The sequence below is a fragment of the Corvus cornix genome, chromosome 4A, assembly GCF_000738735.6.
Source record: "Corvus cornix cornix isolate S_Up_H32 chromosome 4A, ASM73873v5, whole genome shotgun sequence".
In the NCBI taxonomy this organism is placed as follows: Eukaryota; Metazoa; Chordata; class Aves; order Passeriformes; family Corvidae; genus Corvus; species Corvus cornix.
In genome coordinates, this window is record NC_047058.1 from 1,467,759 (window position 1) to 1,491,050 (window position 23,292).

General features: G+C 54.6%; 1 protein-coding gene across 2 annotated transcripts; it reads right to left on the minus strand.

Moving 5' to 3' along the window:
- Nucleotides 1-4,091: 4,091 nt before the first annotated feature.
- On the minus strand, nucleotides 4,092-17,690 carry EDA2R (ectodysplasin A2 receptor). Of its 2 annotated transcripts, none has more exons than XM_039572182.1 (9): nucleotides 17,498-17,690; nucleotides 12,451-12,541; nucleotides 11,616-11,794; nucleotides 10,760-10,845; nucleotides 10,434-10,598; nucleotides 9,819-9,965; nucleotides 9,198-9,676; nucleotides 8,922-8,970; nucleotides 4,092-8,531 (listed from the first exon to the last, which is right to left on the minus strand). In XM_039572182.1, the coding sequence occupies exons 2-9, from the start codon at nucleotides 12,535-12,537 to the stop codon at nucleotides 8,236-8,238; spliced, it is 1,488 nt and encodes a 495-aa protein (XP_039428116.1). In that variant the 5' UTR covers nucleotides 12,538-12,541; nucleotides 17,498-17,690; the 3' UTR covers nucleotides 4,092-8,235. The 2 variants fall into 2 exon arrangements, with proteins under 2 accessions (XP_039428116.1, XP_039428115.1); XM_039572181.1 differs by having other exon boundaries at nucleotides 12,451-12,559.
- Nucleotides 17,691-23,292: the final 5,602 nt, after the last annotated feature.

Genomic DNA, 23,292 nt, shown 5'->3' on the forward strand with positions numbered 1-23,292 from the left:
TTCTGTCTGTATTGATGTGTTTGTGTCCACACACACACTCTCAACACCAGGCTGCCATTTCTAACACTTTTCTGTGGCACAGGTGCTGCAGGGCAGGAGCATGACCCTGTAGGTGCCCAGGGCAGAGGGCGTGGGGCACATGCTTTGGGAATACCCTGTGGACAGGACCAGGATAAGACAATGGTGAGGAGCAAAGCAGCTCACAGCCCACCTGCTCTCGATGGAAATGTCCTTGCTCTGTTCCCTGGGTCCCATAGCACAAGGGCCCGGGCAGGATGGGAGCTCCAGCTTGGGGTCGTCTGACTTGTCTGACTTTGGAGGTAGCCAGGGCACAGACCTGGGGCATTGCTCTGACATGTTAACATTAACTGTAGGAGGTAAGAAATGATGAACATTGGCTCTGTTGTATTTGATTGGGGTATTTATTTGTAATCCTGTAATTCCTTCAAACCAGCTCAGGGGAGAATGAGGGGGAGTGTGAAGAGGTATTTAATGGGTTGTAAAAACACTTTATTCTTTTGCTAAAATTCCATCCCTAATGCTGCTGTATTGGAAGGCAAACCAGCCCAGTACCCAGGCTACCAGCTCTCATTAAAGCACTAATTGTCATAGAGAAACAGGCTGGCCAGGCTCAAAAACCTCATTTACCACCAGGGCTCGAGGCAGGAATATAGGAATTTCATTTGGGATAATAATGTATTTTTGAAGGATAAAAATAATAATAATTATTGGCATCAGGTTGTCCCCAAAGACAGAGTGCTTTTTTGCCTCCAGCACAGCTCATGTCTGGATTTGTTTCCCCTTAAAAATGAACATCTGCTGCCAATAAAGGAATTAGGATTTTTTTTTTTTTTCTCGATTGTGGTGGATGTTGCTGCTCACAGTTTGGTCCTAGATGAGATGCTTTGCTCTCATTGATGTTCCCCCAAGCATTCTGCCCAGCTCCTCAGAGTCTGGTGGCTCATTTGCCCACTGAGACCATGGGTGACGGTGGCACTTCCTGCAGGGGCACCCAGCAGCCTTGGACACCGTGCCCCAAACGTGCACTGTGACGTTTTCAGCTGCTTTTTGAAAGTCCCTGTGAGTGATCTGACAGGTTGGGAAGGTGAGTGTGGAAGACAGAAGAAAAATAGATTTCTGCCTCCTGGCAAACACATCCAATTCAACAATATGCTGCGAAATGTGTGTTTTGCTTTGCTTGTGATTGCCCTCTGGTCCTACAGAGACTCGGTGAGGTGAGAACTGAGTGTGCAGGGGAAGCCTGGGGAAAATACAGAATGAGAAAATCAGAGAAGAAACAGTAAAAACACCACCTGTGGGGAAGGAAAGTGGAGAAGGAAAGGAACTTGGGTATGGAAATTCAGGTCTCTCTAATGGATTTCAGTCTTCAATTTTAGCAATGGAAATTTATCTGCCTGTTCCCCCCACCCCTGTGCAGGGCCCAGGGGCACACAGAGGGCAGGTGTTTAAGGTTTCTTTACTGGTGAGCCCCCTGGTTAGGCAAGGAATGAAGTGTGAAAGCAGGGAAGCTGTTTGCCAGGGCGCTCCAGAGCTGTCGGTGTCATTCCTGCCCCTTTTCTCAATAAACACTGCAGCTCAGGCTCCCCAGAGCAGTGTGTGCTTCCCCTCTCCTGCATGGAAAAGGGCAGCCATCCCCTCCCTGTTAACGACAGCATTTCAATAGGTGCTTTAACAAAACGTTGTTCTTAATCCAGGTCATCTCAGCCCAATGCAAACATAGGGCTTTAGTAAAAAGTCCAACTGTGAAAGCTCTTCTTCTGTGCCCTCAGAATCTGCATGAGGGAGATCTTAGAAAGCTCCTCCGAGTTCACTGTCCACAGACCATGCTGTCCTTGTTAACACAGAACTCATGAATTAATCTGGTTCTAGGCAGGATCCCACCTGGAACACTTCATTTGTGAGAGCACCTCTTCACCCTGGCCAGCCCCCTCCACCAGCTCCCCCTTTGCCACTCAGTGCTCATGGGGAGAAGGACATGCCCTCAGAGCGGGGGTCACCTGTGACAAGGATACAAAGACCTCACGAGACTTGCAATCTCACCTCAGCAGGTCTGAGATAAGCTCTGCTGAGGGGTCACTGTCCACACAAGGACAGGGCCACAGTCCCTACCTCTGCAGGTACATTTCAGGGTGTGCAGGTGAGGTATCCACACCCCACACTTTTCACTAGAGCTCTTGAAGCAAACCCCCATCGGTCAGGAACACGTGGCTCAGTAGGACTGCTGGCTGCGATCTGTGGCTGCTGGGAGCAGCAGGACAGACGTCTGCCTTCCTGCTCCAAAGACAGCTCAGGAGAAGGCCTGGTGCATGTGCCTTGTCTGGGCCAAACAGCATTCCCTGGCATTCCCTTGGTAGCTGGAGGCTCACCAAGCTTTGAGTGCCTTTGCACAGCTCTGCATCCCAGCTGGAGATGTTCCTGCTGGAGGCAGCTGAGGTAAGGACCGGGTACCCCAGCACCCTGACATGCTGCCAACCTCTCTGTGAAGTGTGGCTGAGGCGGCACCAGGACTGGGGGTGGGAGCCAGCCTTGTAGTGGCCACCAAGGAATGGGTCCTCAACCCCACACTTCTCTGCTCACATGGAGCACATGTGTTTATCTGCCAGCTCTGCTTCACAGGAGCTACCTCTTATCCCAGGGTGGAGTATGAGAATCCCAAGTACTTTGAGGGGAACATGATTGATTTATCATTGCTCCTTGGGCTTCAGCCAAAAACGAGGCAAGACCAGACAACACAAGCGCTCTGAGGTGAGGAGCAGAGTGGGTGTAAACCTCTTGTTCACTGGGAGTTCCTGCCTTGGGTGGGAGCGTCTGCTCTGCATGGGAGGGGTGCCCCTGTTCTTTCAGAGGAGCAGACCTGAGGTGTGGCCAAACCCACCCACCCTTTACCTACTGCAGTGTGTCCAGTCACCTGAGAATGCAGAGTCTGGATGGTTACAACCCCAGAGCCAGGAATCACTTGAAGGTAAGGCATGGCATGCCTTGAATTCCCACCCCAAAAGCATGCAGGAAGCTGCTCTCCCAATGGACACCTCTGGCCCTCTCCTCTTGCAGTGACAGTGGCCTTGGCCAAGTGACAGGCACAGGCAGAGCTCTGGGCTCAGGTCGCCCATGGGAGGGCCACAGCACCCTGCCCACACCTTCTGCCTTGGGGTGCAGGCATGGACACGGGGATCATCACCCCTTGCAGACTGTGGTGAGGTTGGGTGCTCTCAGAACACCTGGGCTGCACCATGTAGAGCGTCTGGGACAACAGGCTCCAGGCACCCACATACTCCACAGAAAAGGCTTCTTTGGAAACTCTGGGTGCAGAGTACCTGTACCACTGCATGGCTTTGTGTTTGGGGGTGGATGGCTGATTCTTCTGGGCCCTGACTCCGGAGGCTGTGCTGTCCATAGCTGTTATCCTGTGGTATGACAGAGGCAGCCAGGGCTGCAGACACAGCACTGCATGGGGATCCTCACACACAGGATGAGCTGCAGCACTGCAAGCACTCATAGAGCCTGCCAGAGTTTGGACAAGTATCATAGCTTTAATTAGACCAAAAACATCCTTCATACTAATAATTATTTTAAACAGATCAGTGTAAGGGCATGAACAGGCTTAACGAACCTGTAATTACCGAGCTTAAACAGCAACTGCTCCTCAGCGAAGCTTCAGGAATGGGAGTTCCTTGGGCATTGCTTAGGGGTCTCTGCCTCCCTCTGTCCCCAGGCCATGCCGTGAACCACACCTGAGACTTAGCCCCTCTGGGGAATGTTAAACCCACCCAAAACCAAAAGCTGATGCCTGTGGTTGGGGCAGGTGCCCTCTGGGGACCCTGAGGGTACGGGCCCAGGACCACGGGCACCCCATCCAGCAGCACCCACTCCAGCCCCTCCCGCCTGTTCCCACACCAGGGGATGAGGCCGATGGCCTCAGCTGCTGCAGCATCTCTCTGAGAAGTGCTGCCTGCCCTGCCAGATGGGCCCCCTCCCAGACAGGGCCCTCCAGCCCCCACTGGCCCCTGCAGCATCAGCTCCCACCAGCAGGTGATGGGGAGAGGAATCAAAACTCACCAAACATCACCATGTCTGGCTCCAAAATTTATTGAACTACAAACACACATCACTCGAGAGCACCAGGTCTGGAGGAATGTGGGGGACCATCCCCCTTCCATTAACAGAGGGCAGGAGCTTCAGCTTCTGCTTCATTTGAACACAGACAACACCCCAAACCCAACAGAAACAACTACAGCAGAATTACAACAGTAACGGCGCAGAATTTACAAAAATATAAATAACCCATTCGTAACCTTAAAGAAAAATAACATCTACCATAAAAAAACAACAAGTATTCCCTTGGGTAAACCATGGCTACAGAAATGTAGTGATTTTCTTTTTTTGAAAAGCACCAGAGTCTGAAGTATCAAATAATCCAACATGGAGAGGGTATCTCCCCCAACACTTGCAGACTCTTCCAAGAAGTGTGCTCAGATCAGTAACACCAAGTTTTCTTCAGTATTGCCTATTTCTGTAAAAGCACATTGGAGGGACAGCTCTCATGAGCCCCCTGTTCAGGAACAGCACCCGAGGGATGTTCATCAATTGTTCATCAGAATAAACACTTTAACAACACTGAAGTATGTGCCTATTTTAAGTCTATGCTTAAGAGCTTCCCAGAACAGCGCTGGATTTAAACTTATCATACAAATTCCTCTGCAAATCAGACTTCCAGGCAAGACTGGTGTGGAAACCAATCACTTGTAAAAAAACAACCCCACTGCACTGGAGTGTTTCCACCCTTCAGTCCCAGCTCAAGTTTGCAGATGCAGAGTTATTTGATTTCTTTCACCTCTCTGTGAGCCATGCCAGCTTGGCACAAATGGCTTCCTGAGGCTGTGACGTGAGATCCAGCACTTCAGGAATTTCCCTCCCTTACATTCCATGTATTATGTTGAAAATACTATTAAAAAGCAAAAGTCAAGTATCAAGTCCATTGGTTCCCCACTGAAGCAGTTCCCTGCCCAGGGATCACCGTTGTTCTGATGTCCAAGTCACAGCGTTATCACTGTTTCCAAGGCTCTCATGGTTCCCTGAGGGCTCTGGTTGGGCTCGAGGCAGCCTGGCCAAAGGGTCTTAGGGTGGGCTAAAGGTTACCTGTTGAACTTTTGGCCCTTGTAAACACAGATGGTTTTGTCACCACAGCTGAAGGAAGGTGCCTGCCATGGACACAGTGAGAGTGGGGAGCAGCCCTTGGCTGGGAGCTGGGGGAACCTCACTGCTGAAAAGCCACATCCTGCAACACTCCTGTGCAGTGTCCAGCCCTGCTGGAGCACCAGCCAGTGTGACTTGCACTGATACCATGTGTGAGGCTGTGTGGGGGAACAGTTCAAACACATCTAAAACCAGCCCCTGCTAACCAGTGCTGAGGCAGCACACTCAGTGGCATGGCCAGGCCTGATGGGCAGCACCAGTGAGGCAGGAGTTGTGGCATAGCACACACCCACCCTACACACCCTGTGTGGCACAGCCCATACCCATACCCATACACAGCACACACCCACCCAATGTGCTGCACCCTCAAGGCAGGGGTTAAGTTTTGACTGTAAGGAATACTGCTCAGACATCAAACAACTGAAAAATAATAGTTTACCTTAAAAGCTATGAAGGAAATGGGGTTGATTTCTTTATAAAAGTGAGTAAAAAACCCAAACAAATGAACTAAAGCCTCATTCCATTTGCTTGGCCCAGAGACCCACCCCAGCACACCAGTGGAGCTGCCCAGCATGTGAAAAGATTTGCAGCACACACCTGTAATATGTCCCCGATATTCACAGCTTTAATTTACCAGCCCTTCCTGCCCATCTCTTACTCCTGACACTGCCCTGTGACAGGAGCAGGCTGGCTCTGCCATCCTACCCAGCTGCCGCAACTCTGTGCACTCCAAGTGATCACACACTGGTGGCACTGGTGACACAGGAACACACAGGACAAGCTGCCCAGGCCAGTTCCAACTTCAAAGCCAGGGCCGGCTAGCCGAGCTGCAGGGAGGCTCTTACTCAGATGCAGCGGGTGAAGTTATTTTCCTTCCCACAGGAAGTGACTATGTCCACAAAGGGATTAAATATTTACTGGATTTTGTGAGGTGATTAAAACCAGCACTCTCCGTGCCACAGAAAAGCCTCAAACAGGAAATCCCTGGCCCCAGGCTGCGTGTGCTGCAGCAACACTCCCGGCTGCTCCCTAACAGCCCAAGAGTGCAGCAAGAGTCTGACTAATCCTGGCCCCACATGGCACAAGGTTCAACGCTGTGGGTCTTGGGGAGCAAAGAGCAGTAAAACGGCCTTGACTGTGGAAGAAACAAGCAGTGAGAGAAAGTGCCAGATCCAGCTGAAACTGCCCATGCCTTTGCTTATCTGAGCATGTCCTGGGCACATTCAAGCCCCAACATCATTAAACAGGAAAGGGAAACACCAGCAGCTATTAATACCCAGGGTGTGGAGGACGTCTGCCCTCCTAGAAGGGTACCTGCTTCTTTCAGGTACTGTGGTCAGATAAAGGAGAATTCTGTGGGCTCAGCCGAGGGGGCCTGGGGAGGGGCAGCTGGCAGTGGGGTAACAGTGCCACTTGCTGGTGACTGCCACACCACTGGCTTGGCCTGAGACCCCGGTGACAGGCACGACAGCAGAAAGCACTCAGCAGACCCAGCCACGGCAGTGAGGATCAAAGCAACAGAGGCAGAACAAACGTCAGCAGCTCAGCCCCAGGGATGCTGTCTGGGAGTCTCGGGCCAGCTAGGGTGACATTTATCACAGAGTATCCTGAGTTGGAAGGGACCACAAAGACCATGGAGTCCGATTCTGAAGTGAATGGCCCACACAGGGATCGAACCCTCACCGTGGTGTCATTAGCACCGCGCTCTGCCAGCGCTGCCGGGCGCTGAGCCACCGCTCCAGCCCTGCCGGCAGCTGCTCTGCCCGTGACCCCAGCGGGAGCGGCCTCCGCAGGCCCCGCGTGCCTGGCCGCCCCCGCGCCACTGGGCCCCGCTCAGGAACGTGCCCCCGCTCCTCTCGAGGGCCGCCAGCAGAGCCCCAGTGGCCAGGGCAGGCTGAGAACAGCCCAGCTGCCCGCAGCCCCCAGGCTGCAGGCACAACACCAAAATCAGGGTGACCAGTGACAGCAAGACCATGGCAAGCTCTGACAAATCCCCCAGGAGAAAATACCAAGCAGAAGCGTGCTCCCCCTTCCCAGTAGGCAACTCCTAGGAATGAGAAATCAGGCCATTTTTAGGCAGGAAAAAAAAAAGAAAAATATTATTTTAAAAGAGGAGGAGATCCTGGAGCTCCTGCTGTGGCTGGCACAGGAACGTCACTGCTGCCTGTGACCAGTTACAGCTTCAGCCCTCAGCTGCCTCCCGCTCCCCAGGGTACGGCGGTGCAGCGTCCCTGCCCCTGACACCCTGTGCCATTTTGCGAAGCCTTGGAGGCGATGGGCAGTGAACAGCCACAGGGCTGGGGTGAGCCAGCACCTGCCCATGGCCAGCAGCCACAGCCCCACAACAAGGACATACATCAGATCATCCTGGCAATCAGTCCAAAACTCCTGCCAGGGTATTGCACCGCACCACAAATGGGCACAAGAGGAATGTGCCAGGGTGGCACAGGGGGACAAAGGCTGGAGCCCGGCATACCAGCCATGGCCAGGTTCTCTGCCACAGAAATTGCAGCACAGAGGGAGAGAAGCAACTGAAAAGTAAACTGGGAAAGTGGCAACTGACACCTGGGAAAACAGAGCATGGGCCAGAGGAAGGATGGGAAAGCTGGAATGGAAGAGAGGTAATGGCTGGGCTTATAGGAGGGCACTGCCCGTGGAGCCCGAGTCCCATGGCTGAGGGACCCCATAGCAACAGTGGGGCATGACAGGGCTCACTGCACAGCCAGAGCAGCACAGCACAGGCAGCACAGCGACTGACAGGCAAGGGTGTCCCAGCCAGAGAAAAACAGCCTCTGTAAGGGCCTGAGCAAGCCCTCCCCCACAGAGCTGGTAAAAGGCACAGCTGTGCTTCCTGGAACCCCTGTGCAGGGATGCCCCCATTGTGTCCTTCCATTCCATGATGCAAAGACCATCTCTATGTTCTCCTGCCATGCACACCAGGGATGTTATGTGACTGCAGGCCACTGGATCCTCTCCACACCAGCAACAGTGCATGGAGCTTCCTCCGTCCCTCCCTGTCCTCTAGCGCTGGTGGTCTGGCGTGGGGCTGAGTGCGAAGTGGTCGCAGAGCAGGAGCAAGGCGTCAAACCTCTGGAGCCGCTGCAGCGCCTGCGCCAGCAGTGGGACAGTGACCGTGGCTCCCGCGTAGGTGAAGTGTGCCACCAGCTGCTCAAACCCCGAAATCCGTCCCAGCAACTGGGGCATGAGCCCCAGCTCCAGTGCCACGTGGCTGAAGTTCTTCACACCGTTCAAGGAAGGGTCCAACAAGAATGCAAGTGACTGCACCAAGGAATGGGGCAGCTCCGCTATTGGGAGACCTGGGGGCAGCAACACAGCAAAGCTGGGTTAGTACCCATCCTACTCAGACAGGGTAAGGGCAAGGGAACAGCCAGTCTTCAGCCTTAGCCCCTGCCGAGCAGGTGAAAACCACCCTGCCAGGACAGTATCTCCTCCAACATCACTTTTAGAGCACAGCAACATGGAGCTGGCTCAGTCTTGGAAAGCTGGTAACAGCTGGGCCACCTGCCTGCAGGCCACTCAAGGCAGAATCACAGAAAATGTACCCTGGGGACCAGCACAAAAGGCCACAAGTCAGGTAAGTCCCTGGTGGGGACATGGTGGGCTTCTGGAGGAGCTCCCTTCCAAGAACCTGCCTCTCTGATATGCCAGTACTTGGAGTACAAAGGTGAGACTGGAAGGCCACTTACCCTTGGCCGTGCTGCTGATTTGAGTCACCAGGCTCTGGACATCATCCACCTGGCGAGACAAAGACCCCAAGGTTGGTGGCAGTCTGCTGAGAACAGCAACGCCTGGCACTGTTACCAGGGCCATCACAGGGGCTCAGGGAATGCTGTTTCTCCTCCAGCCTTATCACCCCATACTAACATACTTCAGTCCATGTTCCTACCCCTATGTTAAGCCCAGCCCCTGTGCCCAAGCCTTGGGCAACTGGCAGTAGTTCTGAGGAGTGATGAGGAACTTACCGGCTGCTCCCCCTGTGGGATTTCAGCTGTGGGCAAGTGATGAGCCCCCTCCTGCACTACACCACCGCTCTCTGCTGGAATCCTCTTCATTGCCTGGCTTGCTGCATCCTCCAGCCGCTCGCTACCCATGAACTCTGCCTGGGTGGAGAACTTTTGGAGGTCCAGCTCAGTGCACTCCACTGGTGCATGTGGCCACTTGTGCTGCATCTCAGAGGCACAGGAGGAGAGGGGGGCCAGGGCCTCCACTGGGCCCGGCCGGTCCTGTCTGGGGGTGGGGGGTGGCAGGACCCCGTCCAAGCAGTCGCTGTGGCCTGAGGCCCGGATGAGGGGCTGGCTTTCCAGGAGACTCCTGCCCAGCTGGGCTTTGGAGGCAGTGCTGATTGCAATGGCTGGTGGCAAGTCCATCTCTGGCTGGAGAGAGGGAAGCTGGAGACCCACAGCTTCCCCATCCGAAATGAACTGCACTGCTTCCACAGGGCCTGGAACCAGAAACCAGCATGGATCAGTGGAGCTCACCATCCAGCTCCATCCTTCCTGCCTAAGGGCATCTCATCCTGGAACCATGTGAGCTGGAACCCAGCACCACCCTCCCTCCCCAGGGAAGGCAGCAAGAGCAGGTACCTTCTGCCTGCCTGTAGCAAGGGCTCAAGTTCTTCACACCCAGGCAGCAGGGTCCAGACATCTGCTCCTCACACAGGAACCTGCCGGGCACTGCTGCAGTTGGGAATGTTGCTCGCTGGCCTGAGAAGTTCTGAGTCCTCAGGAAGACTTGGAGGATAGAAGAGAAACAGCCTGAGCAAAGGCTTGGCTCACTTCCCTAGCATGTCCTCAGCCCTGTGGTATGTCTGCCAGCAAGGAGTTGGGAGCCAGCAGCTCCCCAGCACGCTGCTGGATGCCATCCTGCCCCAACCCTGGCCACCAAACCTACAGCCCTCTTCCTTCAGCAGAAAAGAGCCACCCAACTGAGAAACCTCAGAAGGGAGGATCGCCAGTTCTGACTGTGAAATGGCCTCCTCCTCCTCCTGATGGCCCTAAGAAGGAGGGAGGCTCCTCTGTGTCACTGAGCAGGAAAAGTACATGAGAGGTCCTGCAGGCATGAGAAGCAGGATGAGGTGTCTATTCTGTACGAGGTGAGGAACAGCTGGGCTACTGTGCTGTGAAAGCGGCAATGCTCTACACAGCAAGAAGGGGCCATGGGCACAGGTGAACGGCACGGCAAGAAGAGCACCAACTCACCTCTCTGGCACTGGCTTTTCCAGAATCGTTTGCAGTAGATGATGGAGAGTGCCAGAAGCACCAGGACAATGATGACCAGGGCGCTGCTCGTCAGTGCAAGAAGGGCTGTGTCCTGTGGTGGTACAGTAGGGACAGCGACCTTCACCAGGTTTGTTCTGGACCGACCTGCAAACAGCCACAAAGCGCTGGAGCCAAACTCCGAGGCTTGGACCAGCACTTCCCTGCCATCCCTCGTCACATGCCATGACCGTGCCGCCTCCAGTGGGGCTGTGGCTCCGCTGTGCCCACATCACCTGCCCTGACCCCACCAGAGCGGGGGCACCTACACTGTGGCTCGGAGGATGGCGTCTGCTTGGTGCAGGGAATGCACTCCCACTCCAGCTGCCCGCTGATCCGTGCCTTCCGGTAAAACCTGCCAACAGAGCAGACGGGCTCAGCACAGCCTGGCGCCCACCGAGCTCCCGCCACCCTGGCTGTGCAGCCAGCTGTGCCACCCACCCCGTAGCAGAGGGGGACAGCTGACCCCGCACTCCTGCCTGGCTGGCAACAGGAGCAACAGGGCTCTCATCACTGGCTGGAGCCACATCACACCTACTTGTTCATGTCCAGCCATTTGTCAAGAAGCAACATCTTTCCAATAGCCCCCCACTCCCATGTCTGCTGAAGTGGATTATACTGATTAATAGCTCCTCAAAGGGCCAGGAACACCCCAGCTACAGCTCTGTCTGAGAAGAGGCTCATACACTGGAACCCTGACTCGCTCCTGTCCCAGACCCACTGCTGGCCACCCCTGAGCTGGGCACAGGCTGGCTGTATGCAGCTGTTTCATTTCAGTAACCCCTTAACCCCCTCTTTGGGGACTACGAACCATAGTGGTCTACAACCCCATATCTTCCAGGGCGCAGCCACCCCAGTGTCTACAGAACAATTTGAATCTGGAAGTTTTCTTTCATGGCTCATTTACAGGAGCCTTCAGGTTCCCTTCTCTGCAGCCACAACAGGACCCACCAGACGAGCCTAACTTCCATGTCATTAGCAGTGTCCTCACAGAGGCATCACTGGGTCACCAGGCTCCTCTTAGGTCCCATGTGGGACCATGGGTAGCCTTAGGTAAAGCCCCCTCTGCCCAGCCCCTCCCTGCCTGCCCCCAGGTGTGGCTCTGCTCGGGCCGGCCCCGCTCACCCCGGCAGGCACTCCCCGCAGACCGCGTCGGCCGTCGCCGTGCAGTTGGACTTCTGGAGGCGGTTTATGAGGGCACAGGACAGGCAGGGCTTGCAGCCGTGATGTCCCCAGCGGTCCTTGAACTTCCTGGGAGGGCAGGCCACGCACTGCGCGTCCCCGCCACTGCCATCGCCACAGTCCTGCAAGGCACAAGGGTAGGGACATGGCTGTGGTGAGGGGCCACCATGGGTTCCAAATGGTACTGAGGGGAACAGTGTCCCTTCTTTGGGGGCAAAGGGTGGCAGGGTCACCTCTCATGTGTGGGGTCCTCAGAACCCAGCTGAGAGCAGCCACCACCAGTGCAGCTCCCAGGAGACACTCAGGGACCCTGTGTGCTGCCCAGCTGGGGCCCGCGGTGCGCTTTGGGTGTTGGAAAGCTCCAGCAGCACTGAGCCCCAGGAGACACCGCCAGGGGAACCCTGCTGGCACTCCCACCAGCGAGGCCAGGCTGCTGCCCTGCAGCAGTGTCCTGCTGGCACCCACCCATGTGCAGCCAAGCCATGCAGTGTGACCTTGCTTGGGGCTATAATCCAGAGGAAATTTAGACTTCCATCAGCAAAAAAGGAAATCAGGTTGCTCCTTGTGCTGCCTTAAATTCCTCACCACCTCCTGCTTCCATTGTCTCACCCTTCTACCAGGGTAAGTGAAACAATCCACCATTCCATCCTACTAAGTCTTACCTCTTCCCAACATGCTGGGACCTAAGATCATCTTTCTGAAGGGAGGCTGGCAGAGGATTCACCCATCTGGATGCCACCCATGATGATTTCTGCTCCTTAAAGAGAAGTCAATTTACCTTGGAAAGCTCCTGCCCGGGCATGCACTTTCTGCAGGGGACACATTTCTTCTGGTCATCCAGGTACTCACTCTCTTGGCAGGCCATTGTGCTGAAGAGGAGAAGAGAGCTTGGGGAGGAGAGGAACAGAAGGCAGAGGGATCAAAGCCAGCCTTAGCACATTTGGGATGAGCAGTGTGACCATCTCTGGGTGGACATTTCCACCTGGCCAGGATGGCAGCCAACACTGCTGAGCACCATGAGTGGGACTTGGGCAGGAGGTAATTCCTGGCTCACTCCACATGGCTTCATCAGTGCCAGGCTTCCCAGCAAGGCAGGTGATGGGCTGCCCCATTCTGCTGCTATCATAATGCAGCAAAGGAAATTTCAGTCACAGTATTGAAGTATTGACCACTAACTGCTCAGGTCACCAGTGGATTCTGCCAGCCCCAGCCATGGCTCTGGGTACCACAGACAATCAGTAGAGAGCTCAGCCCCAGCACAGGCTCAGCAAAGCCCCAGCTTCAGGATCCAGCAGCCCAGCTCTGGCCAACAAGGCTGCACTGGTGTGACAGCACCAAATGCTGGTGGCTGATGTGTCCTTGGCAGAACAGGACACACTTCCCCACACACACCCTGCACCCCCAGCAGAATGGGGGACACACACACACCTGTGGCCCTGCTGCTCCACCCTGGAGCTGTGCAGTTGCTCAGGCTCTTGCTCCATGCATGTTTCAGCTCTGCCCAGCCTCAGTCACAGCAAACTCAGGACCAGCAGAACAAGCCCCCACCTCCCTCCAAAACACCCTCCAGAGCCTTCTCGAGGTGCATTAATGGCTCAGCTGAAGGTAACAACAGAACAAGCCCAGGAGCCACGGGGCCACACTGTCAGCAAGGGTGGCTCAAAGGGCAGCACAGGACCTGCATCTCAACCAGAGCAAGCAGACTGGAGCTACAAAATGGAGAAATTTGTTTGGAGTTTTGGGGCTGCCTGATTATTTCTGCAGATTCTAGATGAGTTCTTCCCTTGATGACAGAAAGGGAATAAAATCTCCAATCTCCAATTCGCTTTTCCCATTACCTTGTGCAGAAAATAAGGAAAGAAACTGTTCAACCTGCCCTGGGAGCAAGTTCTCAACACCCATCAGGAATAGTGAACACCTTTTGGAGGGCACCATCCTGAGCAGCCTGAACTGACTGGGGGAACCTGGCACTTTAACTAGAGCCATCCTCTGGGAAGGAAGCTTGGCCAGATGTCTGGCCCCTGCAAGGCTCTTGCAGCAGAGGAGGATGGGCTACAGGACCCCCAGCACCCCCAGCCCCTCCTGCCACAGCTCCTTCCCCTCCCACAGCAGCATTCCTCTGCAGGCTTTTTCTGCCTCCTCTGCCTAATCCCACCACTCCCTTGCTGGTGCCTTTTGGAAGCGGACACTTGGCTGGGCTCCCCTGGCTCTGGAGGGCCGAGATTCATGGGAGATGAGGTCTGCCCAGACGAGCACAGTGCATGAGTCACCCTCACGTAGCTCCTGCTCGAAGCACATAGGCTGATACAAGGATCAGCAGCCAAGTCCATGGGGACAGGCCAGGAGGAGCTGAAGGGACTAAATCTGTCTTGCAAGCACCTCGGGAGGGGCATGGGCAGAGCTTATAACCAGCATAAAGGTTTCTGACACCATTGAATAAAAAAAGATTTGTCACCGTCTCAGAAGGTGGTGAAGAGGGAGCTCAGTGCCACTGCCCCAGGAGACACAGGGTTTGGTGTCAGGGTTCAGCTAGAGGCTGAATGCAGGAGGGAAAATAAAAAGCAGGGAGATAGTCCCAGATGGGTGACAGGTAACTACTTTGGAGGGGCCGGCACACTGGGCAGGTGTCACCCAACCACTCTGGGAGGCCAGCATGCCAGTGGCCTGAGCCCAGCCTCTTGGTGAGTTTGGTGTCCAGAGCCCAGCTCGCCCCTGCCAGCAGGTGCCTCTGCCTCATGTGTGGGTCAGCACCACTGATGCTCTGGTCTGGAGGCTTGGTTCAGGCTTTTGCTCCTAATAAGAGCAAAAGATGAATGAAACAATTGCAGGCAACAGGAAAGGAGCCCAGATACCAGAATATGGAGGGCAAGGGACTGATTTTTACCTTCTCTCCAAAGTGCTGTAACACAATAAAAAAAATACTGGTGAAAAAAACCTCACCAAAACAATAAAACCCCAAACCAGCAGGGTTTTCGGTGAAACTGTCCTGTGAACACATCTTGGCCACTTTCTCTCATATATTTACAGAATTTCCCAGCCTTCCGAAGGACCTGCAGCTGAGACAATGCCCTCAGAGCCCACTCCCCACAAGAACCCGGTTTAAAGCAGTTTGCCAAATACAGAAAGTTACACAGGCCAAAGGAATCCTGTGTCAGAGCCACTCCACGCACAAGGACATTTGCCAGGATGACGGAATCACTCAAGATGGAGGAGACAGCCATCCCCAATGTGCCAGCACGATACTGGGCACAGAGCAGGTCTGCTGCTGCTCAAGTGTAACAATACAGGGAACAAACACTTTGTTGAATAGCCAGCATGAAATTCAAAGCTGTGGGATCTTTGTCCTTCTTATTTCAACACCACCAGACCCAAGACACTTGATTTGTACATGGAAGACACATCTAAACCACCTGGTGCTGCCCTGGTATGGCAGCAACTGCATATCACCTAATATGTGACTGAAACAACTGGTCTTACTGAGGCAAAAGGAAAAGCCAAAACCAAGAACTCCCACCTCTTTGGGAACACATGGAGTCTCCCTGCGACTTCCAGGGCTGCACATTTTATCTGCCACAGGGGAATATAAAGGTGACACAGTAACTATGAGTATACATGGGACACAGTGTCAATGTACTTGAGGTTGGGCGGGAAGAAAAGCCTCCTGCCATCAGTGCCAGATGCATGAGATGTAACTTAAAAATGTTATTAATTTGTTGAAGAACTCTTTTATTGCCTTAAAGAGACATCCTGCCTGAGCAGGAGAGCAGAATGGGCTCCCCACTGCATCAGCCCTTAAGATACCAAAACCACAAGCTCCTGAATGAGTTTCACTGCATGAGAAGAAATCGTTCCAGCAGTGCCACAGTGTGAGCTGCAGTTCATCCACCCTGTGACAACACTACAGCTCAGCCATTGTCTTCTCTCTGTGAAAGTGTAATTAAAAAAAAAAAAAAGACTATACTGGAATCCAATCTATTTCTTCTGTGTGCAGCTAATGGATTCTGGTAGGAAAATAAGGGTGAAGAAAATAGTAAGTGAAAAGGTACAAAATTAAAGTAATCAGTGAAAACATTATCACTGCTGATTCTCCCCATCTGCCCAGCAGGTACTGGGGCGGGGGGGGGGCTGGCAGGGATGCAGGCAGGACAGGAGGAGATGGGGTGGGCTGCTTCCTATCCCAGCCATGGACCCTGTTCCCTCAAGCTATGGGTCTCTGCTTGCCTGGGACAGGAGGTGCCCAGACCCACCCTCAGGGACTCAGATACCCACACCCTGGCAGTGGCTCTTCCATGTCACCATGTGAGCCAGCACACCATTACAGGAGATTTCTGCTCTGCTGCAGGACTGACTGGCACAGTCAGGCAGCACTATGCCTCAGATGAGACACTTGTATACATTGGAACCTAAGAACAGAGAGCTGAAATCCTAAATAAGAACTGCAAGTGAAAAGCAGGGGGAAAAAATGCTATCTGGAAAATATGAGTGCATGCCTCATGGCTGGCCACACTCAGTTCCAGTCTCCTGCTCAGCCATTCCCTCACTCTGGTCCGAGCAGTGTATTCCTCATCTCCTTGTGCTACAAACCATGCTGGGAGAACCTCTGCAGCAGTGGGACTCATGTGGGCAAAGGGGTTATCACAGAAGCAAAAAAGAGGAAAAAAGGTGGAATCTGAGGCTTTCCACGTGACTTGGAAATCAGCAGGGTTCCCAATCTGGAGATTCTATGCACACAATTGCCCATTAATTGTTTTATCTGGAGTGGCTGGGAACTTGTGTTTGCTTTAAGTGAAAGCACCGTGCGCTCGGGGGGCAGAGGAAGTGCTCCGGACTGCTCTCACCCCGCTTTAGCACACGGCAGGAGTCCCCAGGGCACAATGCCCACTTTCCAGTGATTTTTGCCAAGTTAGGGCTGCCCACCTTGGAAACCCACACTCTGTCTTACCAGGTATCTCAAGTAACACTTCCAAAGCTCCTATCAATTTGCATCAAACTTTGGATTTCCATTTGTTTTTTGAGCCACATCTAAATCTTAGTGACTGTCACTATCTTCCTGCAACAATCAGAGAATCACTGAAGCCGTAAAAGCCTTCTGAGACCATGGAGTCCAACTGTTCCCCCAGCACTGCTCAGGCCACCACTAACCCATGACCCCGAGTGCCACATCCACACGTCCACTAAATCTCCCCAAATGGTGACTTCACCACTACCTGTGGCAGGGCAAGAAATCTTTCGGGGAAGAAATTGTTCCTAATAGGCAACCTGAACCGACCGACCCCCGCATCCGGCAGCTGCTCGTTTCTGGAAAAAAAGCCGAGGCGAGGCTGGCGGCGGGACGGGTGCGGGGGCAGCGCGGCGCCCACGCGGGTGCCGGCCGTGGGCACGCCCCGGCGAGCGCCGGCCCGGCTCGCCCACCGCCCCCGCAGCCCGGCCAGACCCCCGCGGCCCCGCCGGCGCCCCCCGCCGCCCGCTCGGGGGAAGGCGGCAGCGCGCCGGGATATGCCCGGGCACGTCCCGGCCAGGGGCTCCGCCACCCCGCATCACCCGCTCGGCATCCCCCGGGACCCTGGCTTCGGTCTCCGCATCTCCCGGCCCCCGCACTCATCGGCCCGGTGCCGCCCGGCCCCGGTACCGCCGGTGTTCGGAGGTGATCACGGAGCCAGCTACAGCCCACGTGTATCGCTGCCGCTGCGCTACCGGGAGCGGGACCCGCCGCAGGTCCCGCCGGGCCCCCCGACCCCGCAATCACCTCCGACGGTGACACCGGCACAGGGCAGGGTCGCAACCGCCGTGGGCGGGCGGGCAGGTGCGCGAACCCCGTGGCTTACCTGTGTACCGGTGCTAGCAGCACAGCGCGGGTCGGGACCGGGACCGGGACCGGGATCGGGATCGGGATGGCAGGGCGGCGGGACCAGGAGAGACGGCGCGGGCCGGGGCCGGGACCAGACCGCCAGTGACTCGGCGGCCCCGCGTGGAGCGGAGCGGGTGGAAGCCCGTCCCGTCCGGGGCACCGGGAGTGCCGCCGCGCCCCGCCCCGCAGCCCCCATTGGCGGCGGCGCCGCCGGGGCGGGGCGATGCCGGGGAGCGGCGCCGGCGGGGGCGGCGGGGAGCGGCGAGGCCGGGGCAGCGGGGCGGCGGGGCTCAGCGCCGAGCGGAGTCTGGGCACAATAAGGACGGGCCGTCCTGCTGTCAGCGGCCGCGGTGTGACACTACAGAACCCCCGGGCTTGCGGGACCTTGTTCCCGAAGGCCTGGGGTTGTCCGGCACCTCAGGTGTGGGCTGGAGGCTGAAGGAGCCCCGCCAGCCCTCGCCAGCCGTGGGGGAACACACACCAGAAAAGAATAATGTCACCGGTTCCGACTGCGGCTGTGCCCCGCAGTGTGTGTGCAGTGTGCGTACACCGTGTACTGTGTGTGCAGTGTGGGTATCGTGTGTGTGGGCAGCACACACCGGCCATGGACGGCCCCGGAACAGAGGGCTCTCCTGGGCTTAGCGTTAACGTCTCCCAGCCCTTGCCGTGACTCGCCCTCAGTCTCTGGGTGGCTCTGGATCTTGGTATCCCAGGATTGCCGTGCAATGACTGACTACCACAGTGTGAACCAAACTGCTGTGTGGAACTGAACCTCCTTGTGCAGGGGGAGTTGATTTTCCCAGTGACAGTGCTGCTCCCCGTTCAGTGCGCTGTCCCTGAACTATTGCTCCTCAATCCTGACTCAGGCCCACGACAGGGCCCTGCTGCCTTCCCGCTGCCTTCCTGACCTCTGGGAGGGGCAGGATGGGCAGTCAGTGCTGCTCATTTCTGTGCACTGGCCCATAGTGGTTGCTGTGCCAGGATGAGTACCTGAACTATGTTTGGGTTTAAACCTGTTATTCTGGGGAATGGTCCCCGTTTCTCTCTCTTTCCTTTCAAAATTCAAGCACTCTCATTCCAGGCAGTGCTTTTGAGAACTCTCCTCAGCTCCCCACTGTCACTGTGTAGCAGCTTCAACAGAAGCCAGACTGTCAGGTTGGAATAACTTGAAGGATTTAATGAAATTCTGTTAAGCAGTCAACTTCACAAAATTATTATTGGTTGGAAAAGGCCTTTAAGAACATTGAATCTAAATGTTAACCTGGCACCTGCCATGTTCATCACTAAATAATGCCCCCAAGTGCCACACCACACTCATTTTGAACACCTCCATGGATGGTGATTCCATCAGTGCCTTGGGCAGCCTGTGCCTGACCACTTTTCAGGGAAGAAGTTTTCTCTCGTATCCAACCTGAACCTCCCCTGGTGCAACCTGGGGCCGTTCCCCCTCATCCTGTCCCTGTTCCCTCGGAGCAGAGCCCGACCCCCCCTGCTGCCCCCTCCTGTCAGGGAGTTGTGCAGAGCCAGAAGGTCCCCCCTGAGCCTCCTTTTCTCCAGGCTGAGCCCCCCCCAGCTCCCTCAGCCTCTCCCCATGGGACCTGTGCTCTCTCTCCCAGTTCCCTCACCAACTGGTGGGATTTCTCAGCCCAGTGCTTCAGCCGGTCAATGACGCAACCTCGCAGGCGAGGGGAGCTCGGAGGAGCCGTTCTGGGCGGTGAGGATGATTTCACCGCTTACACAGGCAGGCGGCTCAGCGGGGCCGCCTCTGATGCAATCGCCTCATTGCATCACCCACGGCCACGGGACGGGGGGGCTCCTGTGGTGGGACGTGCGGGACAGGAACACCAGCAGCTGCCCTGCGGGAGCCTGGCACCAGAGTGGTTTCACCGAGCACAGTCCCGTCAGCAGAGGTCACCTGCAGAATTGATTGCTGCTAAAAGGCCGATTGCATCGGAGTGAAGGATTTGCCGGTAGCGCGTCCAGCTGCTGGATGGGCATGGGCAGAGCTGCCCCAGACTGAGACTGTTGGTGGCTATTTGCGGTGGTGGTTGGTGGTTTGTGGTTAGTTAGTGGTGGTTAGTGGTTGGTTAGTGATAGTTTGTGGTGTAGTGGTTTGTGGTTGGTTAGTGGTGGTTAGTGATAGTTTGTGGTGGCTTGTGGGTGGTTAGTGGTGGTTTGTGGTGGTGAGTGGTTAGTTAGTGGTGGTTTGTGGTGGTTAGGGTAAGAACCCTTAAAAACAGGCTTAAAAACAGGCAGAGCCAGAAGGTCCCCTCTGAGCCTCCTTTTCTCCAGGATGAGCCCCCCCAGCTCCCTCAGCCGCTCCCCATGGGACCTGTGGTCTCTCTCCCTGTTCCCTAGTGGTCAGTTAGTGGTTGGTTAGTGGTGGTTTGTGGTTGTTATTGGTTGGTTAGTGGTTGGTTTGTGGTTGGTTAGTGGTGGTGTAGTGGTTGGTTAGTGGTCAGTTAGTGGTGGTGTAGTGGTCAGTGGTCAGTTAATGGTGGTTAGCGGTCGGTTAGTGGTGGTGTAGTGACTAGTGGTCGGTTAGTGGTGGTTTGTGGTTGGTTAGTGGTGGTGTAGTGGTCAGTGGTCAGTTAATGGTGGTTAGTGGTCGGTTAGTGGTGGTGTAGTGGTTAGTGGTGGTTTGTGGTGGTCCCCACCAGGGTTCTGGAAAGCCATGCTGCTCTGACCAGCCTGAGCCCACCAACACTGGGTCTGAGACCAAACCGGGCAGTCCTACTCTAATCCCAGTTCCTGTCTGTGGGGCCGGCTGTTACTGAGGTGGATTATTTCGCAGCTCAATAAGCACCTCGCAGCCACAGCCAGGAGAACATCGGGGAAAGCTGATGATACCAGATGCAGGCAGGGATGGCTGTGTCAGGCAGAGTGCTGTACAGCCAGCAGATTTGGGTGTGGTTTGCAGGCTGAGGCCTGGGGACATTAGCTTCAGCTTACAGAACCGTGATCTCAGGTGTCTGGTGTTGTGCTGTGATCATCTGATATGCTCAGGGTCACGTTGTCTCCGTTAAGTTGTAACTGTGCTGCATAATTAACGGATTAATGTATTAAGAGTTAGCAAAGCCAGGAATTCTGAAGCGGGGATCAGTTTTTCAGTTTTTTTACATACTGGAGTGTTCACAACACTAGAGGGCACCGAGACCAGGCAGGAATCAACTGGGGAGGCGAAGCAGATTGTGAGCACCCCCCCGCACACAGTCATGCGGGCACACGGACGCATGGACATACGGACACGTGGACATACGGACGTAGAAATATCCTCCATTGGCAGGATCATCCACTTGACACACGATGTGGTGCAGAAGTCAGTCACCATCGGAGTGTTTTTCCACAGCATCCTGCAAGGCTGAATCACGGGTGTTTCCATGAGCGCACTCGGGCAGGCAGGCACGGGCAGGACACGGGGCATCCCCGCAGGAGCTGCGGGAAGGGGCAGGCCAGCGCGGTTCCATCATTTTCCCAGAGGGGAATTGTTGTGGTTTTGTGCTGCCAGAGGAATTAAGAACTCGGGATATCTGTTGAGCAACTCGGGTGATACCGCTCGGGCTTCTGCAAGGCTACTCCAGTCTGGTGTCAGCAGAGGGCACTGGGTGATCGCTGGGAGCCGCGTCACCCCCACCCGACCCGAGGAACATCAGCAGCTTTCCAAATTCGTGTACGAAGGTCACAGATTCAGTTGCGCCTTGTCCTTTTCTCTCTTTCTGTTGTTGCACTCTCCTCTCCTCTCCTCTCCTCTCCTCTCCTCTCCTCTCCTCTCCTCTCCTCTCCTCTCCTCTCCTCTCCTCTCCTCTCCTCTCCTCTCCTCTCCTCTCCTCTCCTCTCCTCTCCTCTCCTCTCCTCTCCTCTCCTCTCCTCTCCTCTCCTCTCCTCTCCTCTCCTCTCCTCTCCTCTCCTCTCCTCTCCTCTCCTCTCCTCTCCTCTCCTCTCCTCTCCTCTCCTCTCCTCTCCTCTCCTCTCCTCTCCTCTCCTCTCCTCTCCTCTCCTCTCCTCTCCTCCTTCCATGCTGTAAAAAGGAAGATTGTCTGGTTTCACTTGCTGCCACTGAGTCCATCTGACTCTTAGGACAGATGTAGCTCCTGTGATGTGGCCAGCACACAGTCCATCCACAGCTGAACAGAATCCAGCCCTAAATGTGTGCATACATCCTCTGCCGGAGCAGCATCTGGGATCAAGAATTGGGCTGAAACTCAGCAGTGGCAGGAGCAAACTGCTGCCTAAAGTATGTCCTCAGGGTTTAATGCAAATCGACTGTTCTTATCCACCAGGCAACAACTATGGCTGTGGCACAGTTATGGTGTTACTGTACAACTAAATATTTCAGCCTTTGCCCAATGAATCTCACAGAGAACTGTTTTGGGAGGGCAGTCACAGCATGAAGGCAGCTGCAATCAGTGCAATTTTTTAAACGTACCAGGGTCTTTGGGTGACCTTTTGCTCTCACTTGTCCCCACAGCTTCATTCTCTGCAATTGATCATATTTTTGAATTGGTTTTTCAAACTTACTTTCAAATCCTTCAAGGAGCTTCCTCTGTATGAGAGGGTGCCCAGGGACCACAGGCTTCACTTATCCCTGTTTTCCACTCAAAGTTGAGCTCTGACCTTGCATCCTAATGTTGACAGACGGAAACTAAGAAAAGCAGATTAATTTTTTTTTTCACTGAAAAATTTCTGATCAGAAAAGGCTGCCCATGGCACACACAGCATCTTGACTTTCCAAGCTGGGTGCCATGCGTATGAGAGGAAACCTGCAGTTACTTCCCACCCATCTCCATATTTATAGCCTTCATTTATGGCTGGGTTATTGTTTGGTGGCCTTTTGTCTTTTCTTGGCAGTGACAGTGACTTTTCTGCTATATTATAAATGAGCAGCCATGTATGTCCATGAGCCTGTTCCAGGTCATTTTCACAGCACGATGATCACGGGCACAGGGCAGGCTGCTGCCAGGGCTGCTGTGCTGTGGGGCAGTCAGCTCCAGCACTGACAGGTTGGGATGTGGGGCTGCAAAAACAGAAACTGCTTAAAGATGGGCCCAGGCCATAATTTCTCTTGGTACACATCATGGAGGAAGTGGTCCTTGTGTCAGTCTGCTCTGAAGGACCCAGTGCACTCACAGCTTCAAATATTTCTTGGCCCAGGCTCTTGGCCCAGGAAAGTTGCTCAGAAATCCAGGCAATGTCACCATTTGATATGTTTCTTCCTAGGTTCATTTTCTTTTGGAAGACAAAAGCAAACCAGATGACCTTTTTTCCTCCTGCCTCCAGCATCTTCCCTGTCTGACTTTGCTCTGACAACAACTTGGACACACTTGCACTTTGGACACAAGCGTTCTTATTTTGCTCACCCAGCTGCAGACCTCAGCTTTTCCAAATCCCGCATTTTCTCCAGAGGGTGAAGTATGTCCATGGAAAAGCACAAGCCCAAAGACTCCCCAGAACAGGAAGACTTGTGAGGCCCAGCTCAGCAGAGCCCAGGGGGCAGTGTGAGGAGCGTGAGGCATATCTGATGAGCCCACAGAGCCCCTTGTGCCTGGCAAGTTTCAGCAGGGTGGAGGGGAGGACTGTCCACAGCTGCTTGTACCACTCTGGGCCCTGCTGGTGCAGGAGAGAAGAGTGGACAAAGCCATCACTTCATTCCTTACAGCCTGCTTTGCCCTTGACTCTCTTCATCTCTTTGAGGCAAATATCAAATAAAGCCACACTGAAAACAAACTACCACGGATTTATGACTTCAGGTCTTAATTAGATGGTTCTTTTGTA